The sequence below is a fragment of the Ascaphus truei genome, chromosome 4 (assembly GCF_040206685.1).
Source record: "Ascaphus truei isolate aAscTru1 chromosome 4, aAscTru1.hap1, whole genome shotgun sequence".
NCBI classification, from domain to species: Eukaryota; Metazoa; Chordata; class Amphibia; order Anura; family Ascaphidae; genus Ascaphus; species Ascaphus truei.
In genome coordinates, this window is record NC_134486.1 from 385,616,117 (window position 1) to 385,633,373 (window position 17,257).

Here is a 17,257-nt window from a genome sequence, read left to right on the forward strand (position 1 = left end):
CCCCCCACAAGTCCTAAACTCACACCAAGGGCCAAATACCCCCTTCACCCACCCCCGCTACCCACAATAAAGTGGGCACGGTGGGTTAACCCCTTCATTGCCTTAGCGGCTATCAGCTATGGGAATGAAGCAGCATTTCTGTATTTTTAATAATATTGTGCAGGAGCGGGGGGTCCCCTGAGCATTAATTTCTGGCTCAGGGAACCCCCTGCTCACTGTACAATATTATTAAAATACAGAAATGCTGCTTCGTTACCATAGCACATAGCCGCTAAGGTAAGGAACGAGTGTTTATTTATATATGTGTTTTATTTATACTGTACATGTGCAGAGGGTCTCCGGAGCAGAAATGTTTTGGTTTTAGGTCCGGGGACCCCCTGCTCCCCGAGATACAGGCCCCTTTAGGGGGTGCCGGTATCCCTCTGCTTTGTTTACATTCCGCGGTCACGTGATCGGGACCTTTAAATGCAGAGGGATACCGGCACCTCATAAAGGGGGCTGTATCTCGGGAAGCAGGGGGTCCCCGGACCTGAAACCAATGCGGTTCAGCTCCGGAGACCCCCTGCACATCTACACTATGAATAAAAATGTATTTTAAATGTATTTATTTATATTCATTTATTTATTTAGATTTATTTATTTATTTTTTGGGCGGCTGCTATGTGTGAGTTTTTTTTATTGTGGGTAGCGGGGGTGGGTGAAGGGGGTATTAGCCCCAACGGTGGTTGTTTAGGGCTTGCGGGGGGTAGCGGGAGGGGTTAACCCCTTCATGACCGTAGCGGTATTAACTGCTACGGTCGTGAAGGGGTTAAGTGCACCCGCAACCCCCCACAAGTCCTAAACTCACACCAAGGGCCAAATACCCCTTCACCCACCCCCGCTACCCCTAATAAAGCGGGCACGGTGGGTTAACCCCTTCATTGCCTTAGCGGCTATCAGCTATGGTAATGAAGCAGCATTTCTGTATTTTTAATCATATTGTGCAGGAGCAGGGGGTCCCCTGAGCATTAATTTCTGGCTCAGGGAACCCCCTGCTCACTGTACAATATTATTAAAATACAGAAATGCTGCTTCGTTACCATAGCACATAGCCGCTAAGGTAAGGAACGAGTGTTTATTTATATATGTGTTTTATTTATACTGTACATGTGCAGAGGGTCTCCGGAGCAGAAACGTTTTGCTTTTAGGTCCGGGGACCCCCTGCTCCCCGAGATACAGGCCCCTTTAGGGGGTGCCGGTATCCCTCTGCTTTGTTTACATTCCGCGGTCACGTGATCGGGACCTTTAAATGCAGAGGAATACTGGCACCTCATAAAGGGGGCTGTATCTCGGGAAGCAGGGGGTCCCCGGACCTGAAACCAACGCGGTTCAGCTCCAGAGACCCCCTGCACATCTACACTATGAATAAAAATGTATTTTAAATGTATTTATTTATATTCATTTATTTATTTAGATTTATTTATTTATTTATTTTTGGGCGGCTGCTATGTGTGAGTTTTTTTTATTGTGGGTAGCGGGGGTGGGTGAAGGGGGTATTAGCCCCAACGGTGGTTGTTTAGGGCTTGCGGGGGGGTAGCGGGAGGGGTTAACCCCTTCATGACCGTAGCGGTATTAACTGCTACGGTCGTGAAGGGGTTAAGTGCACCCGCAACCCCCCCACAAGTCCTAAACTCACACCAAGGGCCAAATACCCCTTTCACCCACCCCCGCTACCCATAATAAAGCGGGCACGGTGGGTTAACCCCTTCATTGCCTTAGCGACTATCAGCTATGGGAATGAAGCAGCATTTCTGTATTTTTAATAATATTGTGCAGGAGCAGGGGGTCCCCTGAGCATTAATTTCTGGCTCAGGGAACCCCCTGCTCACTGTACAATATTATTAAAATACAGAAATGCTGCTTCGTTACCATAGCACATAGCCGCTAAGGTAAGGAACGAGTGTTTATTTATATATGTGTTTTATTTATACTGTACATGTGCAGAGGGTCTCCGGAGCAGAAACGTTTTGGTTTTAGGTCCGGGGACCCCCTGCTCCCCGAGATACAGGCCCCTTTAGGCGGTGCCGGTATCCCTCTGCTTTGTTTACATTCCGCGGTCACGTGATCGGGACCTTGAAATGCAGAGGGATACCGGCACCTCATAAAGGGGGCTGTATCTCGGGAAGCAGGGGGTCCCCGGACCTGAAACCAACGCGGTTCAGTTCCGGAGACCCCCTGCACATCTACACTATGAATAAAAATGTATTTTAAATCATTTTTAATGTGCCAGTGTTTGCGCAGAGAGAGCAGCGGTTCTCTCTCTGCTGCAAACACATCTCTCCCCCGCCGGCCTATAGTATCATTGATGTGCATACAGTATACAGTACTGTATGTGTACAGTACTGTATGTTAGGGGTTATAGGGGTTGTTGTTATACAGTGTATATATATATATATATATATATATATATATATATATATATATATATATGTATATATATATATATATATATATATATATATATATATATGTATATATATACTCCATTACAATTCATGAATTTATGCCATCTGGCGGACACGCGAAGCATTGCAGCCTAGTAAATCCTGAACCATTATCAATTAACACATCAACCGCGCGTCAGCCGGGCATGACCCTGGCTGGGAACGCGGCATGCTCCGGGCGAACAGCGTGGCATTCCAGGAACCAGCCGGGACAAACCGGTGATTTGTAAGAATAAAGTGTGCCGCAACAGTATATATATATATATACCAAAACCACCATCCTGGACAAAGTAAGGAAACAAACATATAATCTGACACTGATGGAGAGGAGAGCCATAGAATCGCTAAAGGCCAACCACAACATAACAATCAAACCTGCGGACAAGGGAGGAGCAGTGGTCATAATGAACACCACAGACTACCTGCGGGAAGCACACAGGCAACTCTCTGATTCAAAGTACTACACCCAACTGCAGGAGGATCCAACTAAAAAATACATGCGAGAACTCAACAGGATCATTAAAACACTCCCGATCCGCACAAGAGAACAAATTCTGGACCTGATACCAGCTAACCCAAAACCTGGCACATTCTACATGCTCCCTAAAATTCACAAAGAGGGTAACCCTGGGCGCCCTATTATCTCTGGATCTGGCACACTTACCGAGAATATTTCTGGCTGGGTGGAGGGCATTCTAAAACCACTTGTCAGGAACACACCCAGCTATATACAGGATACCACCGACCTGCTAAACAAACTGAATGCCATTGGCCCCCTCCCTACAGGAACACTACTAGCAACTATGGATGTAGAGTCACTTTATACAAACATCCCCCACGAGGATGGGATTTCAGCCTGCAGATACTTTCTGGGATCGCAGGGGCCACTCACAGAGACAGTGACTAAATGCATTGAATTTATTCTGACCCATAACTACTTCACATTTGGAAATGACACATACCTCCAGACAACCGGGACCGCTATGGGTACTCGGATGGCGCCACAGTATGCCAATCTGTTCTGCGCAAAACTGGAAAGTGACTTTCTGTCCACCTGTCACTTGAAACCCCTTACATACCTTCGCTACATCGATGACATCCTCCTGATTTGGACCTCTGGCGAACAGGACCTCCTACAGTTCTATGACAACTTCAGTACTTTCCACCCGACCATCAACCTCAAACTCACCCATTCCCCGGATGAAGTACATTTTCTAGACACCACCATTACTATAAAGAACAACCAACTACAGACTTCTGTATACCGCAAACCTACAGACAGAGCCAGCTATTTGAGGGACAACAGCTTCCACCCGACACACACCAAACATGCAACCATCTACAGTCAAGCCATACGATACAACCGGATATGCTCCGACACAGCAGACAGAGACCAGCGGATTAAAGCCTTGAGATCAGACTTTATAAACCGTGGATATAACCACAGAATTGTAGACCAGCAAATTCACAAAGCCACCAGAATACCAAGAAGTGATCTCCTTGAATACAAACAGAAGGAGACAAGCGACAGGGTTCCTTTGGTGGTCACATATAACCCACACCTAGGAGACCTACGCAAGATCGCCAGGAAACTACAACCCATCCTCCAGGAAGATACAAGACTGCAACAGGTCTTCCCTGAAGCACCCTTATTATCATACAGACAACCCCATAATCTCAAGAATATTATGGTGAGGAGTAAAGTATTCAGCAGTACAACTGAATGCGGGACAAAACCATGCCAGGACCCAAGATGCAAAACCTGCGCAATGCTCTACACAGCGGACACAATACAAATACCACACAAGAATCGGGAATACAAAATCAGAGGAGGGTTCACCTGTTCCTCCAGCAATGTCGTGTACCTCATCATGTGCATGAAATGCCCAGGGGGCTGCTACTACATAGGTGAGACAGGACAGGGGCTAAACAAGAGAATGAACCTGCATCGCCACAGCATCACACGCGGAACAAGAGACAGTCCTGTTGGCGAACATTTCTCTGACTCTGGCCATAAGATGAACGATCTGAGGGTTGCCATACTCAAAGGTAATCTTAAAACCCCGAAAGAGAGATGGTTGCATGAATACAAATTTATGCAACTGTTCGGGACACTTAGCAGTGGCCTAAACAGAGATCGAAATTTTATGAGTCATTACTGACACTAGCGAACTCTCTTCCCATGAGCGCTAAAGGCCATGTCTGTACATACTGTGCTATATGTATGCACACACAGCTGTCTCTCACACATACTAATACTCCTTATTTTTCCATCCATATACACCAATAGGGACCACATAGTATCCACACACACTTTTAGTTGTGCTACAAACTCTCACATTTCCACACCCACCCACACCATTTATATCCCTCTCACTCCACACACACCTTGTGTAGAGCACTGTTTATACTGTGGGCTCTCCATTCATTTTTATTCACATTGATACACATACACACTCTTTCTTCACTTGCTTTCAGTTACCCTTTGACACCTCTAGCCATAAAACACATCCACACCGGGGGAAGGAGAAGCACAGATAACATTCCAAGAGACACTGTTTTTAAGTTATCCTTGCTTCATTCATTGTAACATCGCCGGAAGAAGAGATCAGTGTATCTCGAAAGCTCGCACAAATAAAAGCATTTCGTTTCGTTAGCCACAGAACGGTATCGTCTATTTATTTTTTATTATATATATATATATATATATATATATATATATATAGTTGTTAGCAAGAGGTTGATGTTTTGGATTTGTGTACAGTACGTGCAGCATTGACGGTCCATATTTTTGGACCATGGGTTCAGTAGTAGTAGTAGTGATTTATAATACCATCCACCATAGAATTTAGATTAATCTCGATAATAGAGAGTTACCCAGCAAAAACTAATTCTTATATTAATATATTCAATGTGAGAGACAATCTATCATTCTAATTGTTTGAAGAGATAAGATTTAGAGAATTAGGAGATATTAGGTGCTGCACCACCTTGACAAAGGTCCCTCTAGCGGACTGAAACGTTGATTCTGTCTCTTTGTTTCACAATATACTCTTTTTTTGACCTTACAACTGAGTGCTGCCTGTGTGATTTCGTGTCAACAACGGTATCGTATTTCTTATTATTGCCTTATGGGATTAGCACCTACATTATTTTCCAGTGGAGTGCCTGCTGTTCGCTGTGATATATATATATATATATATATATAATCCAGACTGGGGCATTTTTTTTAAATATATTGAAGGTTAAAAATACTTCAAATTAAGTTAGGTAATTGAGAGGGTTTTTTATATGTGATCTTTACAGTGTATCTAATAATTAGGTATTTTAGATGTCCAGGATTTATGTGTTGTGATTATCCGCATGTCCATTTTAATGATTCAGAATGATGAGATTGATGACAGAAGTCATTGTCCACCTGAGCGTTCTCAACTGAGTAGATAAGATCCAAAGTCCTCTTTTCACCTTGACGCGGATCTCTCTGAATATGGGGGGCTCGTTCTCAAGTGCGTGAGCACTATTTAATAAATCACAGGAACATAGTGTTCTAAGTCTTTGACAAAGCGCCATGTGAGATGCGAAATGCGTTAATTTTCTGACCCTCCTTGTATTGCCAACAAAGTGTTAGTATTTGCCTGCACTCCACCCCGGATGTCTTTATTCTGCTGTGCACCGCCATTCTCTAACTGCTGTTTCTCATTGAGCACACCAACGGAATCCATCCAAGCAGGGATCATCTGGGTACATCCATGTTTAATGTGGCCTACTAAGATAAACTATGGACTATATATTTTCCTAAACAAAGTGGAAGTGGACTCAAGGTTATTTTTGGAATTGGGACTTATAACATCAGATATCACCTACTCGTTGTAGAGGTGGGTCTTGAGTCCCTTTTACCTACTTATTCAAGATTTGGTTATAAGATTTTAAGGGGCTTATTCATTAGACTTCGATAAGTGAATTATAACACTGTAAATGCCCTTTTAGTCTTGCATGTGTAGCTATTCAGAAAGCTCAGATAACAGGGCAATATCGCACTAAAACGAATTTGGCTAGAACAAGTAGTGTGATAAGCCAAAAAATGCCCCAAATTGATTTTTTTGCCAGAAACTGCAATTCAGTAAACTCCGATACGCCTATAGTACTATAAAAACTTTTTTTTTTACTGCATAGGATTGATATGAAAGGGCCCGTGGGCACCCCCGGTGATCCTGGGGTCCCCGCGGGTCTTCGGGGGTCCCCAGGGTCCTCCGGTATCAATCCTATGCAGTAAAAATAAAATTGCAGCCAGTTTCAATACCTTAGCGGCTAACCCCTGCAAACATAGCCAACTCAGATTTCATAAAGAACTAACCAACAAAAGGTTTTTTTGATGCACTTCATGAGGTACATCAATTTTCTGCTTGTCACTAAAGTAACCCTGCCTATTGTTAGAGTTTGCAGCTCATACTGCTGGGAACATTTGAAACACATTATCACAAACAGGAAAGTGTTACAAAGATCTTGCCCTGCTGGTGAATTGTGCTAAAAGCTATAGAAATCAAAAGATGCTCATTATATTATAACTCATTATAAATGATTAAAAAACTATAAATGTTTTATCTAATACTACAGAAATGGTTTATTAAACAAAACACATGTAGGATATTGCTTGGATTTCTCTTTGAAAGTCATAAAAATGATGTGTTGCCAATGGTGCTAAATTTTAACCCACTGATATGTTTGTGATTACGTCTCCATTTTAATTTCGGACCCTTGAAGTGCTTATTACAGTAACTCATTCTTAAACAGTATAGAACTTTAAAAAAATATAACATCTGAAATTGGGCTATAATAAATGGTCATGGGATTACAATATTTGTATGTGAAATAGGTGAAATATGAAATATGTAAATATGTGAAAATTACAAATATGTACATGGCAAATGGTTACAATATGCATTGGACTGACCACACTATCATTAACCTCTATCATTGCGTTAAAAGCCCCTCTAGGAATGCATTGACAGCCTTCTGCCAGGGTTTATACGGGAAATGCACAGGAAAGGTAGAGGGTGTTAAATATGCATCATTATTCTAAACTTAAAGCAAAATGTATGTTGACAAATATGTTTCTATTAATAGGAACTCTGTCCAGATCCAGTTTAAAAAAAACAACCTATTTGCTTTTTTTTTCTGTTGTGTCTGTTATCTTGAGCAGAACAGCTGTGTTATCTGGGGAACTGAGTGATTTAAAAACAAATTAGTGCTGTAATCCCAGGTCTCCGGGTAATAAAAATGGCCACCGGCATTAATCGATGAGCCGTTTCAGTGAGAGGAATGGTGCTATGACACATGGCACGTTACAAAAAGAAAATCAGCGTGTGGATGTCTCCCTGCAGTCTGGCTGCTTTTGTCATTTTTATATTCCTTACTGATTTTACGGGAATCAAATTTAAATTGGCTTTATGTGCTCTCAATTACACCATTACTTAGAGACGGGGATCTTTTCATTACTCCCTCTACACATGATTGCTTTGGTGTATATGTCAAAATCATGCAGAGTTTATGTGGCATATGCAGCAGATCTATTCCATAAGTGACCGTTGCTGTTTTCTTGTGTGACAAACTACAGCTGTAGTCAGTCCTGCGTATCTACAGTGCATCTTGCAGACAATATAATCTTCCCACAATATAGTAATGGAAGTACAAATGGAAGCAACCATACACCATGTACAGGACCGCAGACCCAGGACTAGAGTTTCTACTGCCCACCACACATTGTGGACGGCCTTGAGAGACCCCCTCTATCTCTCCCTTTCTCCTTCTCTCCCTCATCCCTCTCCCCAATACACGTAACCCCCTTCCCTTCCCCAATGCAGATAACACCCCCAATACACATAGTACCCCCCCCCCAATACACATAACACCCCTCCCCAAAATGTACAATAACCTCCCCAGTACACATAACCCCCGCCTATACACATAGTCTTCCAGGCGGGTCCAACTTCTTGCACGCAGGGGCGTGGCCTGCGTGGGGGACTGAGCCACAGTCAGGGATGCAGACAGATTTCTTGGGTCCCAGGGCTAGAGACATGACCGGGTCCCCCCCCCCTTGTCAATGGTCTTGTTAGCCCACCACCCATTTCACACCTCGCTAGCCCCTCTATTTCCCCCCCATCTTCCCATGTATTTCTGTCACCTCCATCTCACTCTTACCTCCTCACTCCCTCTCTTACATTCCCCACCTCCTCTTACTCTCCCCCCTCAATCAATTAACCCACACACAAACAATCCCCCCCCCACAAATACATAAAAGCCCCCCAAACACATACATAACCACCACCCCCTAAAATACATACAACCCCCCAAAAATACATACAACACACCCCACCCCCCAAATACACACACTCCACCCCCACACACCCAAATACATACAACCTCCCCAAAATACATAAACCCCCCCACCACTCAAATACCTATAAATCCCCTCCCAAAATACACAAAAAAACACCCCTCAGATACATACAACCCCCACCCCCCCAAATACTGTACATACAACCCCCCGCACCCCGAAATACATACAACCCCCCAAAATACATAAAACAAACCCCCCACCCCCAAAATACATACAAATATACCTACCTTGGGGATGGTTTAAGGCCTCTGGCCGGGGCTGGCTGCCGGTCCTCTCATTGCCGCTGGGCCCAGGCTCTCCCCCAGCTGGGGGCCTCCCTCGCTGACACTGTCCCACGCCGCGAACCTCTGAGAGGCCAAGCTAGTTCTGACATCATAAGCTCGGTGTGGGACAGTGTCAGTGAGGCAGGCCCACAGCTGTGGCCCGGCGGCAATGAGGGGACAGGCAGCCGAGTCCCCCACAGCCACCGGGACACTTGTCCAGGCTCCCCCCCATGTCGGCAGCCGCAGTGAGGGAGAGAGACCTGTTGCAGGGAGGGGACAGTTTTTCCGGCTCTCTTTTTAAATGATCGCTTCTCTCATAACTTTCCATCAAACAATATTTTTAATCCCAAATCTTTTTTTAAGTGGATTTTACAAAATGTTAAATAAACCTTAATTTACTGATCTGTAACAAAAGAATGCAATGTAGTGTAAGGGGAAAAAAAGGCATAATCCTGTATCATTTTCTGCCTCTCTCTCATACACACACACACACACACACACACACACACACACACACACACACACACACACACGCATTTTTACACTTTTGTGTCATTTAAAAGAAATGAAATATGTTACTTTGTACAATATACATGCAGATAGAATTTAAGGTAAGATACCATCAATATAGTATTTACCCATATGAATTAGAAATGTTCATGGCTTTTTCTCTCTCTTTTTCCAGGTCATGGGACCAAAGGAGTTTTTGAGCTTCTTTCAGGATGGCGCAGAACTAGAGAACATTTACCTTTTAAAGATAGAGTGGCTGATGCGTATTCAGATGTAATGGTCTCCTATACAATGACAAGTTCCCTGTACATCATCACATTTGGGATGGGTGCCAGCCCCTTTACAAACATTGAAGCCGTCAGAATTTTCTGCCAGAACATGTGCGTCACAATTGTCCTGAACTATTTTTATGTCTTCTCCTTCTATGGTTCATGTCTTGTGTTTGCTGGCCAGTTGGAACAAAACCGTTACCACAGTATCTTTTGCTGCAAAATTCCTTCCGAGGAGTATTTGGACAGACAACCAATATGGTTCCAAACGATGATGAGTGATGGGCATCAACATTCTTCCCACCATGAGCCAGATCCCTATGAGAATCACTTCATTCAACATTTTCTAAGGGAACACTATAATGACTGGATTACTAATACATATGTGAAGCCCTTTGTGGTCATACTATATCTCATCTATGCATCTTTTTCATTTATGGGCTGTCTACAAATTAGTGGTGGATCGAACATTATTAATCTTTTAGCAAGTGATTCTCCCAGCATTTCTTATGCACTTATCCAGCAAAAGTATTTTAGCAACTACAGTCCTGTAATAGGATTTTATATCTATGAGCCTCTTGAGTATTGGAATTCAACCGTGCAAGACGATTTGAAAACATTAAGCTATGGCTTCAACACTGAATCATGGATTGAACAGTATTACCAATATTTGAAAGCGGGTAATATCTCTGCATCTAATAAAACTGATTTTATAAACGTCCTTCAAAATGTTTTTCTAAGGAGGACAGAGTTTCAGCACTTCAAGAATGATATCATCATTTCAAAATCAGCTGAAGAGTTGAACATCATTGCTTCCCGAATGTATCTTGTAGCTAGGACTAGTGAAAACACCCAGCGGGAGGTGGTTGAGTTACTTGAAAAGTTGAGGCCACTCTCTCTGATACAAAGCATTAAATTCATAGTATTCAATCCCACATTTGTTTTCATGGACCACTATGGTTTGGCAGTGACTATGCCTGTCCTGATCTCTGGTTTCAGTGTTCTGCTTGTGTTAATATTAACTTTCTTCTTGGTTATTCACCCTTTGGGAAACGTCTGGCTGATCATCACAGTCACTTCAATTGAGCTGGGGGTTCTGGGTTTAATGACATTATGGAATGTTGACATGGATTGTATGTCTATCATGTGCCTTATCTACACTTTGAATTTTGCCATAGATCACTGTTCTCCTCTGCTTTATACATTTGTATTAGCCACTGAGCACACAAGAACTCTGTGTATTCAAGATTCACTCAAGGAGCAGGGCACAGCAATTATTCAAAATGTTGCATCTTTTGTCATTGGGCTGGTACCCCTTCTTTTTGTGCCTTCAAACTTGACCTACACACTGTTCAAATGCTTGCTGCTGACTGGCAGTTGCACGCTACTGCACTGCTTTGTCATTTTGCCGGTGTTCTTAACTTTTTTTCCACCTTCTAAAAAGCGCCACAAGAAAAAGAGAAGAGCTAAAAGAAAGGAGAGAGAAGAGATTGAATGCATTGAAATTCAGGAAAACCCAGATCACGTAACTGCAGTTTGAAAGACAAATAATTTTTATGAGAAGGTAAATTTGCAGGGAAAGTAGGCAAAATCTCAACTGCTTGTGCTGGCCAAAGTGGCAAATTAGATCAAGAAGGGGTATTTTTGAAACATCAAGGTGCAAGTTTTTTCTACATTTTCTAAAAAAAAAAAAAAAAAATGTAATCCAATTTTCTATGACCTCATTTTCATAATGACTGTTCAGTGGAAATTAAACCAGTAATGTCCCTTAAAAGTGTGGAGTTTCCAATGGGTTTTGTTTTGGCGGTTTAACATTCAACAGAAGCAAACTTTCCAGGTACAGTACAGTACCTATCTGTGCATTGAAACATTAGCACACGCTACTCGTCAATTAGTTGTTTTAATTGTTCAAACAGTTGAGGCTACTCTCATTCACACAAACATCGGATAGGGTGGCTGTACTGTACCAACATAATTTGCCAAATCAATGGATAATAATTTAAAAAAAAAAAACATCTGATGAGCAGCCACAGTCACAATTTCTTAGTGTAACTGATTTACATTGTCTGCAGCTGCACTACAACTTCAGGAATATGTAACGACATTGTTTTATTGTTAGATTACAATAATTCCAGTTTAGTACAGAAAAGGAACACTGGTACTTGTTACTGGGTGGTTTGGGTGCCTAAACTATTTTGGGGGGCAGCTGCATATCAAAGAGAATTAGATTTAAAAGGATACTTTTTCACTATTTGTGCCACTCTTTCAATACAAATGAATCTTCACTCGGATAAAGCGCTTGAATACAACCCCTTTTTTTTTTTTCTTCACAGGGACAGAATGATTAAGAAATATTCTTGTTATATGAAAAATCTCAGCTGACCTGTGAGAATGTCTGTTCTGAGTTTCTGATTGCATAATGTTTTTAGAAAAAAATGTAAGATCACCTCGTACAATAGGTGATTTTTTTTATTTGTTTTTATTGTGTATTGATCGCAATATAATTGAAGCTAGTGCTAACTTATTCTTGATATGCACAGCATTTATTACTTAACTGTTTCTTCTGATGAATGTCAATCCAATTGCAAAATATGCTGAGAAGGGAAATAATAATGTATTAGAAGCCTTGGAATTTCCACTAAATAGACCACTTGAAATCATACTTAGCCATTTATTTCAAATGTAACGATACTGGGTACTTCTAAAATCAGAAAAATGTAGAATAAGGCTATCAGGGTAATTACCATACTGACATTAGAACAGAATGAAAAGCTAAAGGGGTGAACTCTATGCAAAAGCCAATTGTGTCAGTAATATATTTATTTTTTCTAATTCCATGTGATATTGTCTCCGTACAGTTTAGCTGTTTACGCCTAACATAGCCATAGCAATTTAGAAGAACATAAAATATTGTTGAGTGCCAAAATATAGGTCTGGTGTAATGTATTCAGACTGAGATGCAGTAGAATGTGAGGTATATATTCATAAGCCCAAATAGTCACCCATATCCCTGGTATGATCGCTCACAGTGGTTAATATTGTTAACATGTATGGTTATCAATCCCCAAAATACAATCAATTCAATGATTTAATTTATTGTATTTTCGCAGAACTTGTGTTGCAAATGAGCGAGAGGTGACAAGAGAAGTTTGCAGAGGAAGCGTGTCAGGAAATTGATTTCTCCTGATGTAACAAATAATTATAGATTTGTACCGAAATGCAAAAAAAATAGGGGAGGCCATCAAACACTTACCAAAATTCTGACATAACTCAAATAACCAATTCTAGTTAGTGAATACTCTCCTTTACCAGGATACATCAATTTGTAGCTTAAAATAGGAATTTGATATGAATAAAGCTATTTGTTTTATGATTTATGAAAGTTGTATGATTTCCGCTGCCATAGTATAACATTGAGCTGGTAAGGTATGTATGTACATACTGTATATTGATGGAGGTTATGTATAAAGCTGCAGAAATGGTCGAAATGCTGTAGAACCGTTGTTAAATGAGCAAGCAATATTTCACATCAACATATCATACCAATAAGTTTCAAATCAACCTTGTTTGCTTTACAGTCATGTGAATCAGCCAGCAATGGAGCAAAAGAAAAGTTATGGATGCACATTTGAAAATGGCATGTATTAAGTCCTGTATTTATTTATCTCACCTTTTTTGCAGTTATTTAAAGAGCCATGTCATGGGCAGCTGACATTCTTTAGACCAGCTTGGGAAACTTCCTTTAAATGTACTAAAGATACAGTATGGCAAAGGCTAGAGAAGAAAATATTTATTGCCGGGCTTCTTCACTATGTAGTTGCAATCTGCTTGATAATGCTTGTCATTTGGAATGGAGCTACAGTATCAAGCAAAAATTGGCTGACCTGTGGGAATCAGTGATGCGTATTAATATTTTATAACTTTTGATACTGTGACCTTAACCTTAACCCCTCATAATAATTATGCATGTATCCCATAATGCACTTACAAACATGTTAGTGCTCTCAGGGGGTTAAATTGCAGGATATTTATTTTATAATTTTGTACTAAACTAGCTTTGACAAAGCATGAAAATATATTTGGAGACAACTAAGGGATATATGTAGTTACTGTATGCAATGGGAATAAAAAATCTTTTATCAGACATACTGTATCAATTTTAAAGCGAATGTACAATTAAAATGTATACATATGAGTATGTCATCAAGCCTCAGCGCCTCTAATTCGTTCAAAGCTTCCACCTATGAAAGCAGGACAAATATAACAGGACTTACAGTATGTCAGCACTGCCAGACAGATAATTAAAATAAACTGTTAATATATGAATACCAGAAATAAACCAAAGAAAAGCCCTGTTGCCAAAATGAAATATAGAATGGAGAGTCATCATAAAATAGCTATATTTTTTGCTTGATCCACCTGGTGCCGATTATTCCACCAGTCATGATTTGTCTTCTGCACGGGGAATTCTGAAACCTCTCCGTGAAGACCCTGAGCCCCACAAGGTGAATGTGGGACTTCTGGTTTGTAAATATGTGATCACTTGTGTAGCGTACATATGGTCTCATTTGAGTCGTACGGAAGAGGAGTTGTCTTCTTCCATTCAGATCAGCTTCACTGCTCGTGGAGAGTGATGGACATGATCTCCCCTAGAATATGAGCAAAAACGTGGACATCATGAGAGCCTACAGTGTGCCGGCACTTATGCCCAACAGTGAACATCTGAAATGCCCCCTACATTATTTTATTTAAATTCTTCTTTTCAATCTATGATAATAGTACAGATGTAGCAGATGTTATTGCACCGTTAATGTGAGAGATTGAGTAAACACTAATGTGGTAGTTAACGCCACCTTAATGCATATGGGGTTGAAAATAATGATACAGGACGTGTTATCTCCTTAACATGTGTGTTAATCCATGTTAACAGGCAATAATGTCTACTACATCTGTACATTGTTTTTAATGCTTGAATGGGAAAATTGGGAATTAGGATTGGAGCCTGATCTCATGATAACATGGAAATAGGTTGGCAACAGAAACATAGAAATATAGAAACTGACCTTTATGAGTAATTTGGCCCACCAATCTGACCCTTTCCCCTCTTGCTACAAAATTAGACTTCCAAAATCTATACATTTAGGCTGAAATGTCCTTTGTGTATATGCCAAATATTTTTTACATCATAGACGGTACATTATTGGCCCCTTACCACTACTTCTGAAAATCTGGTGAAGCATCTCTATCAGCTTTAAAATGTGGCCCTTTGTCCTGGTTTTATAATACTGCCTACAGCATACAGTCATGTGAAAAAGAAAGTACACCCTCTTTGAATTCCATGGTTTTACATATCAGGACGTAATAACAATCACCTGTTCCTTAGCAGATCTTAAAATGAGGTTAATACAACCAGAGATGAACAACAACACATGACATATTACACCGTGTCATGATTTATTTAACAAAAATAAAGCCAAAATGAAGAAGCCATGTGTGAAAAACTAAGTATACCTTATGATTCAATAGCTTGTAGAACCACCTTTAGCAGCAATAACTTGAAGTAATCGTTTTCTGTATGACTTTATCAGTCTCTCACATCGTTGTGAAGGAATTTTGGCCCATTCTTCTTTACAATGTTGCTTCAGTTCATTGAGGTTTGCGGGCATTTGTTTATGCACAGCTCTCTTAAGGTCCTGCCACAGCATTTCAATCGGGTTGACAACTGAACTTTGACTGGGCCATTGCAACACCTTGATTCTTTTCTTTTTTAGCCATTCTGTTGTAGATTTGCTGGTGTGCTTGGGATCATTGTCCTGTTGCATGACCCAATTTCGGCCAAGCTTTAGCTGTCGGACAGATGGCCTCACATTTGACTCTAGAATACTTTGGTATACAGAGGAGTTCATGGTCGACTCAATGACTGCAAGGTTCCCAGGTACTGTGGCTGCAAAAACAAGCCCAAATCATCACCCCTCCACCACCGTGCTTGACAGTTGGTATGAGGTGTTTGTGCTGATATGCTGTGTTTGGTTTTCGCCAAACGTGGCGCTGTGCATTATGGCCAAACATCTCCACTTTGGTCTCGTCTGTCTATAGAACATTGTTCCAGAAGTCTTGTGGTTTGTTCATATGCAACTTTGCAAACCTAAGCCATGCTGCCATGTTCTTTTTAGAGAGAAGAGGCTTTCTCCTGGCAACCCTTCCAAACAAACCATACGTGTTCAGTCTTTTTCTAATTGTTCTGTCATTAACTTTAACATGCTAAATGAGGCCTGTAAATCTTGGTTTTTTTGCAATTTCTCCGAGCATTACACGGTCCACTCCTGGGAAGATTGGCAATTGTCTTGAATGTTTTCCACTTTTGAATAATATTTCTCACTGTAGAATGATGGACTTTAAATTGTTTGGAAATGGCCTTATAACCCTTCCCAGATTGATGGGCAGCAACTATTGCTTCTCTAAGATCATTGCTAATGTCTTTCCTCCTTGGCATTGTGTTAACACACACCCGAATGCTCCAGACCAGTAAACTGCTAAAACTTCAGCTTTTATAGAGGTGGTCACACTTGCTGATGATCAATTAATCAAGGGCATTTGATTAGCAGCACCTGTCTGCTACTTAGCACCTTAATTCCTATGGAAGCATTAAGGGTGTACTTAGTTTTTCACACATGGCGTCTCCATTTTGGCTTTATTTTTTTTTAAATAAATCATGACACGGTGTAATATGTCATGTGTTGTTGTTGTTGATCTGAGGTTGTATTTACCTAATTTATACTGTAGACCTGCTAAGGAACAGATGATTGTTATTATGTCCTGATATGTAAAATCATGGAATTCAAAGAGGGTGCACTTTCTTTTTCACATGACCGTATAGTACTTGTGTATATATACATTTGTTATTATATTTTCATGGTTTAATTGAGGGTCCTTGAGTAAAGGTTTAGGGATTTGTGTTACACATGATGACTCACCACTGTGTATCCTGAATGCACACACCAGTGTATAGTTATTTATAAAAGCTTACACAATGTGTGCGTGATAAATTAATATAGCCAGAATATTCCACAAGCAGATTCTTCTTGATGCCTTGACGTGCCTTGAAAAGACAAGGCATAATAATACAAGTATTAAAAACGCGTTAAGAAATATAAATCGGTGACATATTAAAACAAAAACCTCCTAGTATAAGAACAAATTTTACAGTACAATATATAAGTACAATTTAAAAGACTATTGTACAATAAGGTGAACGCCAATTACATATACCCAATAAAAGAAACGATCTTTTACTAAAGTATATTTGTTTTGTTTTATTGAGTGCATGTTACTAGT

At 40.7% G+C, this 17,257-nt stretch overlaps 1 protein-coding gene across 1 annotated transcript in view; it reads left to right on the forward strand.

The window, feature by feature from the left end:
- PTCHD4 (patched domain containing 4) overlaps positions 1-15,220 on the forward strand; it is a 118,421-nt gene extending 103,201 nt beyond the window's left edge. The window contains exon 3 of the mRNA XM_075598492.1: positions 9,829-15,220. Within this exon, the coding sequence (XP_075454607.1) occupies positions 9,829-11,462 (1,634 nt within the window). The 3' untranslated portion in view covers positions 11,463-15,220. The remainder of the gene's footprint in view (positions 1-9,828) is intronic.
- Positions 15,221-17,257: the final 2,037 nt, after the last annotated feature.